Source organism: Carcharodon carcharias, chromosome 1, assembly GCF_017639515.1.
Source record: "Carcharodon carcharias isolate sCarCar2 chromosome 1, sCarCar2.pri, whole genome shotgun sequence".
In the NCBI taxonomy this organism is placed as follows: domain Eukaryota; kingdom Metazoa; phylum Chordata; class Chondrichthyes; order Lamniformes; family Lamnidae; genus Carcharodon; species Carcharodon carcharias.
The window spans coordinates 201,065,828-201,086,358 of NC_054467.1; the positions used below are offsets into that span (position 1 = coordinate 201,065,828).

General features: G+C 39.9%; 1 protein-coding gene across 3 annotated transcripts in view; it reads left to right on the forward strand.

The window, feature by feature from the left end:
* nol6 (nucleolar protein 6 (RNA-associated)) overlaps positions 1-20,531 on the forward strand; it is a 154,479-nt gene that overhangs the window by 93,236 nt on the left and 40,712 nt on the right. For all 3 annotated transcript variants that reach the window (XM_041188986.1, XM_041188995.1, XM_041188979.1), the window contains exons 17-23: positions 967-1,084; positions 2,857-3,011; positions 5,958-6,121; positions 7,248-7,400; positions 8,509-8,606; positions 11,786-11,910; positions 13,491-13,580. In XM_041188986.1, coding sequence (XP_041044920.1) covers positions 967-1,084; positions 2,857-3,011; positions 5,958-6,121; positions 7,248-7,400; positions 8,509-8,606; positions 11,786-11,910; positions 13,491-13,580 — 903 coding nt within the window. The remainder of the gene's footprint in view (positions 1-966; positions 1,085-2,856; positions 3,012-5,957; positions 6,122-7,247; positions 7,401-8,508; positions 8,607-11,785; positions 11,911-13,490; positions 13,581-20,531) is intronic.

A 20,531-nucleotide genomic window follows, 5' to 3' on the forward strand; every position in this document is an offset into this window, starting at 1 on the left:
TAAGATGAGTTTCTGACCACATATCTGTGCTATCAACGAGGTCGCCTACTTATTCTTCCATTACATTGCCCAACTTCACTCCTGCCTTCAACTGCTGCTGAAACCCTCATCCATGCCTTTGTTACTTCTCAACTTGACTATTGCCATATTCTGCTGGTTGGCTTCCCATTTTCCACCTCCATAATCTTGAGATTATCCTGGCTTGCACAAAATCCCATTCGCCCTCTACCCCTCCCTTGCTGACCTATGTTGCCTCCCAGTTTGGCAGAGCCTCATTTTTAAAATTCTTATCCTTATTTTTAAATTTCTCGGTAGCCTCACTCCTCCCTAACCGTGTAACCTCCTTCACCCCTGCAAACATCTGAACTCTCCACTCCTCCAATTCTAGCCCCTTGTGTGTCCCTGATCTTAATTGTTCCGCCATTGGTGTCGTGCTTCAGGCTCTAAGCTGTGAAATCTCCTCCCTGTACCTCATGACCTCTTTTTAGCTCTCTCCTTTGTTTAAGATGTTCCTTAAAATCTATCTCTTGTGAACAAGCTTTTAGTCATCTGCTCTAATACCTCCTCATGTGACTTGCCATCAATTTTGTTTTCGGATGTTTTACTATGTTAAAGGCACTATATATATATGCAAGTTGCCATTGCTGCATTACTAATGCAGGCAATGTGCTGATATTAAATTTGTCTTTATAACTTCTATGTATTGCCCTGTGGTCGTTAGTGCATTTATGTGGGAGCCCATGGGAGGGAAGGAGAAGGGCAAAAATACCTTCTAAACAGATGGACTCCCACCATCAAAATACTATAAGGCAAAGTCAACATGCTACACTCACTTGTAAAACCCATTGTTGGTATGGCTAAGATCAAGCACATCATCTTCTACCTATGTGCGTTAATTTTTAATCCATAGAATTTTGATATTCGTTGTCAATAGTTCCTTTTTAAATTTGGCCTCTTTCTTTATAGGTTTTTCCACCAGTGCCAGTGAAACCAGATTTCTCTTTTTATGTGAAGGTTAAGAACACCAAATGCCTGCTTCCTTCAAGTGACAAACCATGCTCTGTATATGTCCCAGCATTGAAAGGTAAAGAGCTTAATAAAACTGGCCTTTCTTTAATCTAAGTGGTCTTTGGCTGTCTTGTTGATCTATGTATTTGATATCCAACTTGTTTCATTTCTGACAATTGCTTTCTGTTTCTGTGCAGTTCAATAAGCTAGTTTTGTTTGTAGCAGTTATCAGACCTCCAAAGAGAGGGAGAGTAATTTATTTTACACTTGTACATTATGAGCAAGTATTAACAACTGAACATTCTGTCCTAGAATAGAGATGCTGTGTGTTAAACCTTAATCCCAGCTGTAATTAAAACTCCATTTTTCGTAAGATCACAACAGGGCAGTTAAATGGAATATTTCCATCCAGTGGGAGAGCTGAAGTTACCACAACTAGTACTGTCTCAGAGTTGCTCACCTGCTGCTGCAGTAGTACTTAAGCTCATTCAACAATATACCTGCAGAATCAGCAATATAGCTACCAAAACATAGAAAATTACAGCACAAAAGGAAGCTGTTCGACAGGAAGGTAGAGACATCATTTTTAAGCTGCCTTTGGAAATCAAGCAAAAGACTTGTTATAAACAGGAAAGGACAACATGGGTATATGTTGCTTCTCTATTGGGTGACGTGTTACAAATTCAAGCCTGCTGTAAATACTTTCTCAGGTTCATTGGTGTCAGCCACCCCTACAAATGGTGTGATCACCTTACATTTGTTATCTGCTTATATAACCTGAGGTGGAAACCCCATCTTGTGTGCTGAATTGTATACTTGTTTCTTCCATATGTGCACTTCCTCATTGTCTCCACAGGTCTACCAAATGAACACTTGGTGAACCTAGGCCAGAAACTAATAACCAGCTGCCTTATTTCACACCATGAGAACATCCAGAATATCACTTGTAATCAAAATTCACTGATTCCACATGGCTTTATTTTGCTTCCTGTGCACAAAAAACATAAACTTTCCACGCTATTCCACATTGATGGACTGTCTCTCTTGTGTTCTTATAATTATCTTTCTTCCTCTCCAAACACTGGTTATAAGAATTTGCATAATGGCCTTCAGTCCAGGGTAGAGCTTCTTCACTCTGTTGCCCTCTTATTTTTTTTCTCTCGTCAGCTTGTTTTCAGTGACAACTTTCAGTCAAACTGACTCACTTTTCCCACACCCAAGAGCAGAATCCACTAGCTTAATTTAGCAATGAGCTCTGCAGACTTGAGTTGAATAGGGTTGCCAGAGCAGCAGTAAGTGAGAACTTCCACTGGAACGTTAAGCAGTTTTCCTTTGGCTAATGAACATTGGTTCAGACACCTTGTCTGAATTCTAACCAAAATATCTCAGCCCACTATTCTGTGTATTTAATCCCTGAGAGCTATATATAACTCAATTTTTAACGTGTATTACACCCCAGATCTCTTTGTTGCGACACAATCAGAATTCCCAAAAAGTTTAAATATTTATGGAGGGATTATAGAACAGGTTCTCAAATTAGCATAGATTTTAAATAGCTTCCTTTTTTAAGCTAATGAATACCAACTAATTGGGAAGTGTTGAGACAAGCACAAATAATAAGTTTTATGTAATAACTCAAGTGATGAAAAATGTGATGCAGTACATTTCCATGAGAATTAAGCTCCCCATGTTTTGTGTGCATCAGACTACTGTGTGATTGTGTCTTTGGCTTCTTGTATGCTGTGCTGCTATTGACAACTGCCCCAAGATATTTGTTCCCAGATGCTGCTTCAGTGTTGAGCTATCCCTCAGAATTTTGTGTAACATACAACATTCTTTGTCACTTAGTAATCTGTCACATGGAAGGAAGTGGGAAATGGCCCCAAAACAAAGATGCTATTCAACGTGTCAAAGCAGCATTTCACATACGATTGGCTGACCTCCTGCACCAACAGCATCAACTCACTTCCCAGCCTTCAACCACTCACGTGGATGTGTATAAGGTATGTCAAAATGTCATTGCCAGACATAAACATGTATTGTTACCGACAAGTGTATTAATCTATTTTTAATTAATCTCATCATTGGCTAAGAACATTGCTAAAAGTTAGAAAATAAAATTACAAGGCTCATTTAAAAATATAGCTCTCCAGCCAAAATCAAAAAATTACTGGTTCACTGCTGAAAGTAAAAGGTAAGGTTTTGGCCGGGTTTCTTTTGTCAGTTCATTTAAGCTAACAGTGGAGGGATGTGGGAGCATGGTTCAATCTTTCTGATGATTGCTTTAGTGAATAGTCGAAGCTGCTGTTTCTCCAGGCTGAGTATTGTCATATTTTAGCCTAAACGATACACTGGTGATGGAGATTAAGGTGAGATTACCTCAATCTTTTCAGAAGAAACTAATTGCAAACTGTTTAGAAATCTTACCTCCTTGACATCCTTGGCAAACAATTACTCCACGTGAGAGTTTTGTGCATTACATGCAGGGATCTGTTGACAAGCACCGGAACATGGAAAAAATTACCTTGAGCATTTAAGATTGAAGTAACTCCAGATTGGTAGAACTTAATTTCAGTATTATTATCATATTTACTTGCCTACTTATTAGCCTTATACTCTGAAATATGCACTGCAGCAACTTTTCAAGGCTCCTTTGTCAACACCTTTTACGACACTTAGTAGAACAAGGGCTGCAGACGCATGGGAACAGCACCAGTTGTAAGTCACTCTCCAAGTCACACACCACCCTGATTTGGAAATATATCACTTCGTCGCTGGGTCAAAATTCTCGAACACCCTTTATTAGGGAGGTGGTGGCACAGTGGTAATGTCACTGGGGACACAGGTTCAAATCCCACCATGGCAGCTGGTGGAATTTAAATTCAACTAATAAAATCCGGAATTGAAGGCTAGTCTCAGTCATAGTGCCCATGAAACTATCTGGTTTGCTAATGTCTTCTCGGGAAGGAAATCTGCCTTCCTTAGCCAGTTGGGCCTACATGTGATTCCACAGCAATGTGGTTGACTTTTATCTGCCCTCTGAAATGGCTGAGCAAGCCACTCAATTCAAGGCCAGCAACATCCACCTCCTAACAGTAGTGTGGATGCACCTACATCACACTACTGCAGCAGTTCAAGAAAGTAGTTCACCATCACCTTCTTGAGACCAATTAGGGATGGGCAACAAATGCTGACCTTGTAAATGACATGTATGTGAACAGGTACAAACAAATCCCTGAAGGAACATTCTTTGCTGCCCAAAGCAAGAACATGAGGACACTGTCCAGCTGCTACATTCCTCTCCTCTCCTTCAGCCCTCTAAGACACTCCACTATTGTTGATTTGCTCAAAAGCTCCCTCCAGCATCTGCTCTTTCTCCAATTCACCATTAAATAACCAGAACGATCAACCATCTATGGTCTGTGCTCTGGAACTCCCTCGCTGAACTCCTCTGCCATGCTTTTTATCTTCCTCCCTTTAAATGGCACCCTATCTTTGTCTTTGGCCACCTCTCCTCCTAATTTTACCACTTGGTTTGGGCACCACTTTTTAGTCCTCTGCCTTGGAATGTTTTTCCGTGTTAAAATGTTGTATATATGCAACTTTGTCGTTGTTGCCTCTTGTTACCACTACTGCTCCCATCAGAAGCCAGATTTCTTGTTTACATATCTTCATGAGTGAGGGAATCCATGAAGATAAATTAAGCTGTGCCTGCAATATATGTCAAATATAGTTTTTTAGTAGTACAGAACTTTAGTATTGCTCAAAAAAGAGACATGCTGTCAAAGCTTTTCGTCTTGCATTCATCATGGCAAAAATGCAAGAATACCCATTGTAAAGGGAACAACAATTTATACTACGTGAGAAGACAAGTGTTGATTGGTTGGCAAGTGGACTCTGATTGGTAGAGGTGTTGCTGTGGGGAATGCACCAGGGAACAGTTAACTGCCAAACTTTTGTTTAATTTCAAACCATGCAGGCCAACTCTGGTCAAGATATTGCCCTGGGGAATGAACCAGGGAATGGCTTTCCCCCAAGATTTTGTTTGGTTGAAAAAAGTGCAGTGCGTGGACACGCTCCTTCTGTCTGCAAAGGACAGGGCCCTGTGTGTGAATATATGTAGCATCTAGCCACAATGTGAGCCTGACAATCTTAAATTGGTTGTAAGTGTAATTCTTAGCACAATCAGGATTGTTTAGCAAGTGCTGTCTAATCGCAGAATCACATCAAATGTTGGGCACTGTTTTGAGTTTTGTGAGCACAGGCTGGCTGGGTGCAGTCAGTACTTTGCCTGTTGCAAACAGCCAAAGGAATGTGCTGTTTGATACGATCTGTCAGTCATACCAGCCCATGTTTGCAAAACTCAAACATAATGCCCAACATTAGATGTGATTCCACGATTAGACAGCACTTGCTAAACAATCCTGATTATGCTAAGAATTATGCTGAAAGCCAATTTAAGAGTACGGCTCACTTACATGTGCTAAAATCTCCATATTCACATGCAAAGCCCTGTACTTTGCGGACAGAAGGAGCATGTCCGTGCAATGCACCTTTTACAACTAAAAGGTTTGGGGGACAGCCATCCCTGGTTCGTTCCCTGGGGCAATACCTGGACCAATCCAAGTCAACCTGCCTGGTTTGAATTTAACTAAAAGCTTGGCAGTCAGCTGTTTCCTGTGCATTCCCCATGGCAATGCCTCTACCAGAGTCCACTTGCCAACCAATCAGCACTTCTTATTCAGTATAAATTGTTGTTCCCTTTAAAATTGGTATTCTTGTGTACCTGCCCTGATAAGGGCAAGATGAAAACCTTTGACAACATGTCTCTTTTCCAGCAATATGTCAAATATCCACAAGCAGCTTTTTTTCTAGAGTTGAAAGAGCAACTAAGAATGGATCAAAGTCACTGTCACAGATTATTTAAAGTTGTTTTTGTTTCTACTTAGGATGGTTATGTTTTTCGAGTTCAAGTAGGATATCATAGAGAACCTCTGATTCTGAAGGAAATCCAGACACCAGATGGCACGCTAAAGTACCGGGACACTGAAGAGTCCTTGCAGCTAGAATTGGAAACCATCCATTTACCTTATCTAACAAGCACGTTGCATGGGTAAGTGACATGCCCTGTAACAACATTGCCCTATTTATCCAAAATAAATTTACATTTCAGACAATTTGAGATTTTAAAGTAAATAAAAACATAAAATGCTGGAAATACCCAGTAGGTCTGGCAGCATCTGTGGAGAGAGGAACAAAGTCAACACTTTGAATTGAATAGACTCTGCTTTAGAACTGAAGGGAGGTAGAACTGTGATGGGTTTTATGCTGTTGAAAGGGGAGAGTGGGGGTGAAGAACAAAAAGTAAGGCCTGGATAGGGTAAAGGGTGGGAGGGATTAATTAACAAAGATGTCATGGAACAAAAGGCAAAGGGAGTGGTAATGGTTGTAGCAAAGAAACAGCGTATTGGTCCAGAGTAAGTGTTAATGGCAGAAAAATGAACAGCTCTGTCTGAAAGTAAAAACATGAAAACAAGATGCACACTGGCACTTGTGAAAAAGAAAAAGAACCAGAATGGAAGACAGAGTTCAAAGTCTGAAGTTCTTGACCTCAATTTTCAGTCTGGTTGGCTGTAAAGTGCCTAATTGGAAGATGAGGTGCTATTCTTCAAGCTTATGTTGAGCTTCACTGGAACAGTGCAGCAGGACGAGGACAAAAATGGTAGTGAATTAAAATGGCAAGCAACCAGAAGGTTGGGGGTCATGCTTGAGAACTGAATGGTGGTGTTCCTCAAAGCAGCCACCTGCTCTGCATTTGGTCTCCCCAATATAGAGGAGACCACAGTGTGAGCAGCGTACTATATACTAAATTGAAACAAGTACAAGTAAATCGCTGCTTCACTTGGAAGGAGTGATCGGGGCCTTGGACATTGAGGAGAGAGAAGGTAAAAGTGCAGGTGTTACACCCCCTGCGATTGCATGGGAAGGGAATGATGTGTTGGGGGTGATGAGGAGTGTACAGGGTGTTGCAGTCCCTTCGGAATGCTGGGAGGGGAGGATATATTTGGTGGCTTCATGCTGGAGGAGATGAAATGGTGGAGGATGACCCTTTAAATTTGGAGGCTGGTGTGTTCCCATAGACGTTAGTTTGAGAGACTGTCAGTTTTATCTGGTGGCTTGTATTTAAACATCTTTACTGTTCATCTTTTTAATTCAGAATTAAATTTATTATCTTCTAGGCTTCAGCAGCAGCATTCTGCCTACAGTGGAACATGTCGACTTGCTAAGCGCTGGGTCAGCGCTCAGTTACTCAGTAATCATATTGGTGAAGAGAGTATTGATCTGCTTGCAGCCTACCTCTTTACACAGCCTGCACCTTATTCACCCCCTGCGTAAGGATCTATTTATATTTTATTGAGGAGATGGGAGAGGGATTCTTGTACTTTTATATTTTAAAACTCCTGTGCAGCCACCTTTAACACACTGAGCGCTGTAAGTGAGTTCACTTGTCCTTGTATGTTTGATTATATCTCGTTTGGCAGCCTGTTCTGTGCTTTTGATCCACCAAACACAATTTTATCATGAGGCGATGCCAATATAATATTTGAGCTTTTGAGGGTAATTTTTAAAATATAGTTGAGATTTGACAATATTCTGGTTATTGGTTATATAATAATATTGGTAAAATTTAATGGCAGTTTTACTTCTGTGAAATAATTCATATGCTTAAACCTGCCAGGCCTATTACTGATGCCAATTAGTGGTCTCCCTGATGTTTTGTTGAGTGGTGGTTAGATTGTCCATGAGTCTTACTTTCACATTTATAATCCTAAAGGGATTATACAAAGAAAGAGTGCCTTTTTAAAAGGTTTCATTATATTAATATTTTGACACTTGTTACAGTTAACAGCTAAACCATGCACAGTTTTGGCTTCCTTACTCAAGGACATTATTACATTAAAGAGGGTGCAGCGAAGGCTTACTAAATTGATTCCCGGGATGAGAGGGATTGAATGGACCGGGCCTATATTCTGCAGATTTTAAAAGAATTAGAGGTGATCTCATTAGAATGTATAAAATGCATGGAGGGCTTGACGGGGCAGATGCTGAAAGACTGTTTCCCCTTGCTGGAGAGTAGAAAACTTGGGGTCATGGCCTCAAGATAAGAGGGCCAACCATTTAGGACTTAGTTTCTTCACTTAGAGGGTTGTGAATCTATGGGTAGAGAATTTCAAAGGTCTGTACATATTCAGTCATTGAAAATATTGAATACCAGGAGAATGGAGAGATATTGTGCTGAGGCAGGAAAGTGAAATTGAGGTCAAGAATCAGCCATGATTTTATTGAAGGGTGAGCAGGCCCCAGGGGCCAGATGGCCTAAACCCACTCCTATTTCTTATGTCCTTAACAACCTGATGGTAATAACGTGGCCAATCTTTGTACACTTAAGTAATTTTGAATTTTTTTCATTTTCCTTCTGCATCTTCTGCTGGTTTATAGTTCTCCGCAAACAGGCTTCTTTCGCTTTCTGAATTTGCTATCTACGTTTGATTGGAAGAATAACCCACTAATTGTGAATCTGAATGGTGACATAAAAGGTGAGGTCGCTTGAACACTTTGCTTTTTTTTAGTTATCACTAGCCTTTGTTACAGATGAAACAGCTCAGATCACGTAGGCTAGCAATTAGCAGTCTGGATTGAAATATGCAGCAAAAACCTGCAAAAAATCTCACTTACAATTTCAAAGAACTGTGATCTGACTTGATTTAAGGAAATTACAATTGGAATTTTACTTAATTTTACCACTTAATTTGGCAAAGACAGGCTTCTATCCCCTTGGAATTTATAGCCATTTCCTTTACCTCCAGCCTATTTATGTTGAGCTACATTCTTTCCTCCTGATGTAAAGGAGGTATATTTGAGATTGTGGATGGGAAAGTCAGCATTGGTTTAGACAATAATTTGGGAAATTTAACAACACAAGTTTTGAAAAAAATTAATTTTAGTAATTCTATTGTTTAGTTACTGCGCTGTACCTTTGCATAATGCAGTGATGAAATATCTGTCACCACGGATTAGGTGGTGTATATTTGTTCGATTTTCTTTGGCAGTCCTAGCCTTATGTGGGTCAATTTCAGTTTATATGCGCTCAAAAGCAGGTTATCTCGACTGGTTTAGTTAATAGGTTCTGCAATTCTTTGTAGAGTCCAGAAGGCATTGCCTTCAGGGCACATCTGGAGCTACAGCTGACCTTTCTTTCAGGAGCCAAAAAGGTATTCTTCTTTATTTGGATTCAGGAAGGTTTTGATAAGTTATAAATTCCTCTTTGAGGTAGTGATTACTCTGCAGAGCTTGGGCTGTTTGTTTTACATGATGTTTGCGGTTATGACTTGCTCATTCAATGCAATTTGAAGCCCAAATTTAAAAATTCCACACCCAAGCTTTTCTGTGGTATGCATTTTCTTTCTGCTTATTGTACCACGAATAAGTGTTTCACTGAAGTCGTGTAATATCTGCTCTTTCTGAACGTGCTTACACAGCTTATTCCCCATTTTAAATGAGTGACATAAGTTTGTTGCAATCAGAACTAGTCTTAGCTCACTTGCTCTTACTTTCTACTTTCACCCCCAGCAAGGTGTGAGGAGTTAATGGGCTCCTTTTGCCTCCAGGATTGAGATACCAGTTCAGCTGCTTCTGCCATATCCCTTACCAGCTATACCCTGAATTTGCAATTTTCCATAGTTTCTTTATGATCTTTCTTCATGCCCTCTCCAAGCTCATCTTGTTCAGAAGATGACTTTCTGCTCTCTCAATCCTACTTCGCCCTAAACTTCTGACCACCCATTCTAACTTATTGTTAACGATTCCCTCTCCTTTGCTACTGTCTACCTCCCTTTCAAGCCTACTTTCATCACACCCCTCCTCCAAAAACTCATCCTTGAACCCTCTGTCCTTACAAATTACTGCCCCAACTCCAACCTCCCTTTCCTCTCCAAAGTCCTCATTGTTATCTCCTTGCAAATCCATGCCCATTACTTGCACAATTCTGTGCTTGAATATTTCAAATTAGGTTTACACCTTTGCAACAGCACTGAAAAGCCTGATCAAAGTCACAAATGTCAGCCTCTGTGACTGACTGGGGCACTATTCCTTTGCATCCTTTGCCACCAGTTAGCAACCATTGACACTGTTAACCACACCGTCTTCCTTCAATGCCTCTCTTCCTTTGTCCAGCTGGGGGCACTGTCCTCACCTGGTTCCATTCTTATCTATCCAATCGTAGACACAGAATCTACTGGAATACCTCCTTTTCTCGTTGCTGCACTTTTGATTCTGGAGTCCCTCAAGGATCTATCCTTGCCTCCTCCACCTCCTGTATTCCTATTTCAGTATTGTTTAAAAATTTTAACATTAATCCCTTTCGCTCTATTCAACTCATTGATGTACACAGTGAAAAGAAACCACATTGGAACAGAACCAATGGCTATTTTTAACCATTCTGAAATATCGCCCTTGCCTCTCACTGTCTGTTTCCTACCTTCTAACCAAGTTCTAATCCAAAAGCAAAATACTGCAGATGCTAGAAACCCAAAATAAAAACAGAAAATGCTGGAAATACTCAGCAGGTCAGGCAACATCTGTGGTAGCATCTTCTGATGACGAATCATGAACCTAAAACGTTAAGTGCTTCTCTCTCCACTGATGTTGCTTGACCTGCTGAGTATTTCCAGCATTTTCTGTTTTCATTTTGGATTTTAATCTAGTTTTCCATCCTCCCACTAAACCATTCACTTAATCTTCTGAAATATGTCACGAGCTTTTTGAAAGTCCTTGTCATTACGCCCACTGCATATCTGTCATATCCTCGACGAACTCGTCATGTTTGATATTCTCCAAATCTCTCTCGGCTTAATTATATTCTCTTCATCTAGATATTTAGGAATTTCATCTTTACTTCAAGATTCCAATATTTTTGGCATGCTAAACTACTTGGTCTATCATTACCCAGGGTAGCCTTGGCTCTCTTTTTGAAAATGGTGTTACATTGGTCACACCCAAGTCCTCCAGCATTACATCCACTCTCAATAGGCAATAGAATGTAATTTCCATTTGCTGGTACTTCCCCCCCCTTTTCCCTCCAATTACTTGGATACATCCTGTTGGGTATTGGCATTTTGTCTTTTTTTTTGGCTTGAAAGGCAATTTTAGAGCAATTACTTAATAGCATTCATTAAGAAAATAAAATAAAATTGTCTGAAACCCAGATCCCTCAACATCATGCATCTGGTCAGGCTACGATTGGAAGCTTTCGAAGGGCATGAAGCAGCAAGTGTTCCAAGGCAGCAGATGAAGGCAATTGCAAATTGACCAGGGCCAGTTTACTGAGTCCCATTGTTATACCCAGTCATTTTAAATTCAAATAACCCTTGGTCACAATGCCTACCATAATCTCCTGTTTCCCAATAAAGCTTCTGAGTGCAGTTTATATAATCTGTAGATATGTTTCTTCATTCTGCAGAATATATATGTTCCATTGAGATGGAAGCAGTGGATCAAGGCACAAAGATGATGGCCTGACATGTTCTATTTCATAGTGTTGCATTATTGGATTAGAAAGAAAATTGCAAGGAGCATGATCCAGCAGTTAATCCACTTGTAATTCATTTTTTTTTACTGTGGTTTACAAATTGGACCTGCGCTTGAGAGGAGGATTTATCTACAATATATTGTGTGACATGAACAACACCTGAAAGGTTTTTGTTACTTGTATTTATAGAAACTGAATATGCTGAGATTAAGAATGACTTTGTGGCTACAAGGACTCAGCATCCTGTTATGTTTATTGCTACACCCAATGACAGAAAGAATTCAATATGGACGAAAGGACGACCATCTGCTCCAGTGAGTGTGGTTTATTACTTCTTTTGTTTTGGAAGGTTTCATAAAACACAGATGTACCCATGCAGATGTTTAGTGATTAATGAGTTTTAGGACATACGTTGATAATTCTTTATGGGTTACATTTATGATCGCAAATTGTTGAGGACATGCATCTGATAAGGCAGTTGGTTGGTAATTCATCACCCATTGCTTCAGGCCAATACTAGCAATCACAATGATAAGAAATTAAGAGGAGGCATTTCCTTTTGTGTTTGAAGAGAGGTGTCCCACACATAACCTACAAGAAAATATAGGGGGAGAAAATAAAAATATTGGAAAAATTGCGAGAGAAGGGGAGAAAATAAAAATATTGGAAAAATTGCGAGAGAAAAAATGTAGAACATTTGGGAAGAATGCAATATGCAGAATTCTGAGGAATTTCATGAAATTGAGTACGATAGCCACGTGGATATGTCACTACCATGCCAGTTTGAGAATTTTAGTTTGAACTAAAAAAAAAATCATGAAATTAAAAAGCTTGGGCCAGTAAAAGTGACCATAAAGCTGTGGGATTGTTTTTAAAAACACCATTGGCTTACCGTCCTTTTAGGAAGGAAACCAGCTGTGCACATCTGGCCTCAACTGTATTTGAATCCAATACCACACCATTCTGGTTAATCTTTAACTGCTTTTCCAAATGGCTTGGCAACCACTCAGCTGTATCAAACTGCCACAACCAAATCCTGAGAATGAATTGAGAAAAATGATTCAAAATGTGCATTAGGATGGGAAGTCTTTGTAGGCTATGCTGCTCTTATGAATTTGACATCTGTCTTGAAATGAAGAGGTTATTATTACACAGAGGAATATTGCTCTACTTTGTAGCCTTGCTAAAAGTTGAATTCACTGTGATTGAGATTCAAACTTGATTGAGATTACAGGCCTTTGATTTTAAAATATGAAACCACTGATTTTGTAAAACCTAATTTTCTTCAACATGAGAAACAGAAATAGGAGTAGGCTATTCGCCCCTCAAACCTGCTCTGTCATTCACTAAGATCATGGCATCAACTCCACATTCCTGCCTGTCCCCTGTAACTTTTGATTTTCTCTTGTAGATCAAAAAAAAAATCTATCTAACTCAGCCTTGAATATGTTCAATGATCCAGCCTCCATTGCTCCCTGGGGTAGTGAATTCCAAAGATAAATGACTCTTTGAGAGAAGAAATTCCTGCTCAACTCCATCTTAAATGGGAGATCCTTTATCCTGAAATGGTGTCTCCTAGTATCATCCCCTCAGCATCTGTCCTCTCAAGCCCACTCAGGATCTTTTTTGTTTTAAGATCATGGCTCATTCTTCTAAACTCCAGTGAGCATAGGCTGCACCTTTCCTCATAAGGTAACTGCTTCATCCCAGGAATCAAGCTAGTGAACCTTCTTTGAACTGTCTCCAATGCAACTATTATATCCCTCCTTAAATAAGGAGACCACATGTTCTAGTTAGCATATTTGGAGAATTGCCCAAGGCATTATCCAATCCTAGCATCTCCTCATGATCTTTTAGTTATGATCAAAGTAAAATGATAATATTAATTTTTCAGATTCTTCATCGATTGGCAGAGCTTGCAAGCCAATCATTGCGAACACTAGAAAGACAACTGATGGATCCATTGGATAACCACGATCTGAAGGTAATGTTTGGAAATTGCGTACATTAAATAGACCTGATATGACTCTTACAAACTGTGTTGATAAGATGTAGATGTCCTAAATTACTTAAATTGCAAAGCATACAATAATCTCAGATTCAATGAAAGTAAGTCTGTTGCTTTCACTAACTTGCTTACATATCCTGCTTTGTAGTTTCTCAGGATTATTTCATCAAAATGAGGAAAAGCTGAGAGTGCTGTAAAGTGTGAAAAATACTGAAAATTTTGCTATTGAATGATGAGTCAGTATCTGAAAGAGAAGGATGTGTTAAAGTTTTTAGGATAGACCTATCATATCTCAAATTATTGAATGTATTTTTCAGAGTTTTATGCCTTTTGGCATCAGCTTTCACATTGCTCCATGTAACTAATGAATTGTCTTTTAGGAACATAGACCCTGTCAGGAGTATGACTTTGATAACTGCTTTCATAACTGTAAAAATAATTCATGAAGTGAATTTGTACCTGGGAGTTCTAGTGGGAACCTCATCAGATATTAATTGTCTGGTTCTGGGGGATGTTAAGATGAAGATGTTTTTAAAAATAAACTTTTTGTCCAAGAGCTCATGTTGATGGAAGGAGGCCGTGAAAGCTTAAAATGAACTGTAAGAAAGAATTTTATGTTCTTAGTTTCTTCCCCAACCCCACTTCTGCTAGTTTCTGGAGTATTTTGTTTAAACACTTGAGAGCTGATGACATTGTTGGAAAAACGGAGGAATTACTTTGGACATAAGATGTCAGAACAGGAATAACTCATTCATCCCCTTGAGATTGCTCTCCTATTGAGTAAGATTATGGCTGATTTTCTAAACTTTAGGTCTAGTCTACTCAATTTCTTTTCAAAGGATAATCCTCACATCCCATGAATTGGTCTCGTGAACTTGTTGCATTCCCTTTAAGGCAAGTATATCCTTCCTTAAGAGGCACAGGCTTCTAAGGAGACACAGGTGTCCACATACGCTTTCATCAAGGGCGATATAATTATAGTAAGACTTCCTTATTCTTGCACTCCAATTATTTTGTAATGAAGGCTAGCACACCATTTGCCTTCCTAACTGCTTGCTACACCTGCATGTTAACATTCTGCGATCTGTATTGGAAGACACCCAGATTCCACTGCATACCAATATTTCTCAGTCACTCACTATTTTAAAAAATGTTCTATTTTAACTACCAAAGTGGATAACTTTGGTCCTCCACATTATGTTCCATCTGCCACATTCTTGCCCACTCAGTTATCCTGTTTAAATCCTATAGCAGCCTCTTTGTGTCCTCCTCACAGCTTACTTTCACACCTAACTTTGTCTCAACAGAATATTTGGATACATTATACTCAGTCCCTATTGTTTATTTCTTCTCTATGTGCTTACTTAGTAGGTAAACATCAAGGCACCAAAAATATATAAGGGATTGGTTAACACAAAAATTGTTGGTTCATTTATTAAGGTTTTGAGAAGTTGGTAGCAGTATTGCACAGTTGGACAACTTGTACAGATATCTAAGTTGGTAGCTTCTTCAGAACAAACTGTGGCTAAAATATGCTACATTGCATCATTTCCCCTCTAGTAATGTAAACAGAAAACATAACCACACCCACTTAAGGTGCATCACAACATCCCCTTATCTAAGTTATTGCTATTGACTGTAAATAGCTGAGGACTGAGCACTGATCCTTGCAGTACCCACACTAGTTAGTCTGCCAATCCAAACATGTTCTGTTTACCCCTACTGTCTGTTTTCTGTCCTTTAGCTAATCCTCAATCCATGCTAATAAATACCCCTAAACATATGAGTAACAATTTTGTGCAATACCCTCTTGTCTGACTCCTTATCCAGTGCTTCTTGGAAATCCAAATATACCATTTCCACTGGGTCCACCTTATCTGGTCTAATAGTTGCATCCTTAAACTCCCTAATAGATTAGTCAAGAGAAATTTGTCTTTCATTAAACCTTGTTGAATCTGCCCAATCAGGTACTATGATTTTCTGAATGTTCTGTTACCACATTCCTAATAATAGATTCTAGCATTTTCCTTATTATTGATATCGGGGTAATTGGCCTGACTGTGTAAGCAGAGTCTTAATGTGCTGGAACAGAATCACAGAATCACACAGTGCAGAAGAGGCCCTTCAGCCCATCAAGTCTGCACCGACACGTGAGAAACACCTGACCTACCTACCTAATCCCATTTACCAGCAATTGGCCCATAGCCTTGAATGTTATGACGTGCCAAGTGCTCATCCAGGTACTTTTTAAAGGATGTGAGGCAACCTGTCTCCACCACCCTCCCCGGCAGTTCATTCCAGACTGTCACCACCCTCTGGGTAAAAAAGATTTTCCTCACATCCCCCTAAACCTCCTGCCCCTCATCTCGAACTTATGTCCCCTTGTGACTGACTCTTCAACTAAGGGGAACAGCTCCTCCCTATCCACCCTGTCCATGCCCCTCATAATCTTGTATACCTCGATCAGGTCGCCCTTCAGTCTTCCCTGCTCCAACGAAAATAACCCAAGTCTATCCAACCTCTCTTTATAACTTAAATGTTCATCCCAAGCAATGTCCTGGTGAATCTCCTCTGCATCCCCTCCAGTGTAATCACATCCTTGGTTGTACAGCTTGGTACAGCTCTGAAATATTTGTGCCTAAACTGTTCTGTCTTTAAAACTAAGATTTGAAAAAAAAAAACTAAACAAAGATAGCCAAGGTACGGAAAAAGCATGGCCCATTTGATTGTAATTCTTAACTGGATGTTTTCCTCCTTTCCTAAAGTCATTGTCCTTTCATGTGTGGGGAGGTTATTTGAGTGTAAATGACCTTGTATGTTAGCCTGATTCTGTCTTCACTTGATACGTTTGAGCAGAACTCAACACAGATAAATGTGAGGTAGCACATTTTGGTAGGGAAAATGGGGAGGTCACTTGTTTCTTAGAAGGTGCAAATCTAAGAACAAAAGGATCTTGGAGTACAAGCACACCAATCACTAAATGTTGACCCACAGGTTAGCAAGGCAATAAAAAAAGTAAGAAAGTTATGCTGAACCTGAGAGTACTGCAAGAGCTCTGGTCAGACTATTATGAAAATGATATAGAGACACTGGTGAGGGTGCAGCGAAGATTTACAAGGAAAACCAGAAATTCATGGGTACACATATTAGGAAAGGAATTACAGGTCGAGTCTCTTTGCTCTTGTGAACCTAATAGAGGTCCTTAAAATTATGAAAGGTTTTGATAGATTAGATGTAGAGAGAATGTTTCCTCTTGTGGGGTGTGGCATAACTAGATGCCATCAATATAAGATAGTCACCAAGAAATCCAATAGGGAATTTGGAAGAAACTTTACCCAAAGAATGGTGAGAATGGGAACTTGCTATCACAGAGAGTGATTGAAGCTAATTGTATTGATATTTAAGGGGAAGCTTTACAAGCATTTGAGGGAGAAGGGAATGATGGTTACATTGGTAGACTTAGATGAGAAAAGATTGGAGGAGGTTCAAGTAGAGCATAAGGGCTTATTCTTGTGCTGTATACCATGTAACCCTCTGTAAAGTGGAGTGTTAGAGAAGTCTTTTGCCCTTTGAACGGATTCAGACAGGTAGAGACAGTACTATGTTTGATAATTCACCCAGAATAATCAACTTTACCCAGCATCCAAAACTCAAGTGTGCGAAACTAATGAGGACGTATTTGGTTAGCTTTCCCAGCCTGTTCACACCTCCAGGTCTCGAAGGCAACAATGGTCTTTTTCTATCTAAGTAAAAGCACCAGTGTTTCTTTGTACTATTTTCTTTATGGTCTACTTCTTGCTGGTCACAAGACCATGTGATGTTTTATCACCATTCAGTTGTTCAAACCATTTGCTGAACCGAGATGAGAGGATCCATGCATTTTCGAACCTTTCCATCACTTCCTATTGTTGCTTTCTTTAAGCTGTAGCTTTGTTGTTAGCAACCTTTGTATGTTCTCATAGCAGCATATTGTCTTTTGTCTTTTATGTTGCAGCAATATCCTGCTCTTTCTCTAACTTTGTTAGATGAAATGCATATGTTTTAAAAGCTTATGTGTTTTAATTTTATTAATTCTTTAAGTTCCATGTTTCTCCTCCTGGCTTGCTCATTTAGTTGTGCCTGTCATTACAGTACAAAGGCCTTGATTCTGAAATTCATCGTTCACTAATGTTATTAGCGCCGTTGAAGGAAAAGATACGCTTTTCAAGGACACTATTTAAGCCAATTCTATGTTACTGTTTTATCTTTGTTAGAAATTAAATTAATGTAAAAGCTAATTGGGAGCCTTGACGTTCCTCCTTGCCTCCCTACCTAGTCAGCGAGAAGAACATTCCAACTTATGCCGTAACAACTTCTAAATATTGCAAAATTGCCTGTTTAAAATATATTCTTTACTCATTTTCTCCTAGATTTAACTTCTAAAATAGGCTTTGGTGTAGGTGGAACATAAGGTTGTGCTGTTTCTCTGTAATTTACAGCCTCACTTCAGTTAAAATCATGTAATTATGCTACCACTCCAGTTCAAATAGTGTGTTTCATTCTGACACATCTACTACCTGTCGCTATCTGCCATTACACTCACCACAAACCAATGCTGATGTCCTTTCAAAAATTGAATAATACCAGCCCACAGCTGCAATCAGTGTATTTTAGAAAGGATAATACGACTAGATTATTGTGACAACATAACAGATCTCACTCAAAAATCGTGCAATGTTTTTGAAGCACTTAATATACTGCTGTCTTGCAACATGCAATTTATCTCATGTTTATTCAATTGAATTTGACAGTGCCCTCGAGTATCATTCTATGGTTGGGGCTAATCTATGCTTTGACTTGGGTGTAACGCTGTCAAGTTCAGACATATTACTTTTGGCATGTTCTTTCCCATCAGTTCCGGCAGATTTCTTCCATTAATGTGCACTTGATGTCAGAACAGGAACAGGAGTAGATCATTTAGCCTTTCGAGTCTGTTCCACTATTTAGTGAGATCATGGCTGATTTGTAACCTACCTCCATATTATGACACACTAGTTTGTAAAGGCTGAGTTATTTAAAATCCCAGAGGGATACTTATAAACACTGTCATGACCTGTATTTTCAATTGGTATGTTTTGAGTTGCAGCTCTATATACAGGAATAAGATCGCCAGTTCTCGAGAGGTTTTTATATCAAACTAAATGAAACAGTTATTATTTTACAACTAATTAAACACATACACAACAAATTACTACTATCATAATTTTTAACAAATTCCCAAATTAATCTCCACCAAGGCAACAATAACCAATTGACTTAAATGGACACCAGGCCAAGCAGTTTCACCTTATGAATTCGAAATGAGGTTCCTTTCAACTTTGTTCCTTTGCAGACAGTTGTAGGCTTACAGGCTTAGACCTCACAGGCTTCTACCCTGCACACAGATACTCTTCTTCGGTTATACCTAGTCTTCCCTTTGAATGCAAATTCTCATTGTATCACCAGGCCCTTTGAACTCCAACTCTCCTAACAATAAGAACCCTTTCATAGTGCAACTTTATTAGTAATATAAACATTGCTTGGCGTCTCCTAGCTAGGTACAAGATTTCACCCCCACTCTTGAATGCTCGCTTCAACAAAATGCAAATGTACCTCTACCTTAACTGTTTACATTTCAAAACTGGAGTCAATGGGAATCGGGGGAAAACTCTCCACTGTTTGGAGTCATACCTAGCACAAAGGAAGATGGTTGTGGTTTTTGGAGGTCAGTCATCTCAGATCCAGGACATCACTGCAGGAGTTCCTCAGGGTAGTGTCCTAAGCCCAACCATCTTCAGCAGCTTCATCAATGACCTTCCATCATGAGGTCAGAAGTGGGGATGTTCGCTGATGATTGCACAATGCTCAGCACCATTTGTGACTTCTCAGATACTGAAGCAGTCCATGCCCAAATGCAGCAAGACCTGGACAATATCCAGGCTTGGGCTGACAAGTGGCAAGTAACATTTGCATCACATAAGTGTCAGGCAATGACCGTCTCCAACAAGAGAGAATCCAACTATTGTCCCTTGATGTCCAATGACATTACCATCATTGAATCCCCCACTGTCAACAACCTGGGGGTTGCAATTGACCAGAAACTGAACTGGATTAGCCATATAATTACTGTGGCTACAAAAGCACGTCACAGGCTAGGAATTGTGTGATGAGTAACTCACCTCCCTGACTCCCCAAAGCATGTCCACCATCTACAAGGCACATGTCAGGAGTGTGATGGAATACTTCCCACTTGCCTGGATGAGTGCAGCTCCCACAACATTGAAGAAGCTGGACACTGTGCAGGACAAAGCAGTCTGCTTGACTGCCACCACACCCACATTCACTCCCTCCACCATCAATACACAATAGCAGCAGTATGTACCATCTACACGATGCACTGCAGGAATTCACCAAGGCTTCTTAGACAGCACCTTCCAAACCCATGATCACTCCCATCTAGAAGGACAAGGGCGGCAAATAGTGGGAACACCACCACCTGAAGGTTCCTCTCCAAGTCACTCACTATCCTGACTTGGAAATATATCGCTGTTCCTTCACTGTCACTGGGTCAAAATCCTGGAACTCCCCTCTTAACAGCACTGTGGGTGTACCTACACCATATGGACTGCAGTGCTGAAACACCAACCTTTGGTTGCAGCCTTGGTTCTTCAGGGGATCTTTTGAGCTCTCTTCAATTACCAGACTCAGACAGAATCCACAACGGCCAACCTTGCAGGGTTTCAATCTTGCCTTCCGAGATTCCGTTCCCCTGGATTCCTGAATATACACCCAAGCACCAAATTACAGGCACAACTTGAGATCTGCATACGAACATACGAATTAGGAGCAGGAGTAGGCCCCTCAAGCCTGCTTTGCCATTCAGTAAGGCCATGGCTGATTTGATTGTAA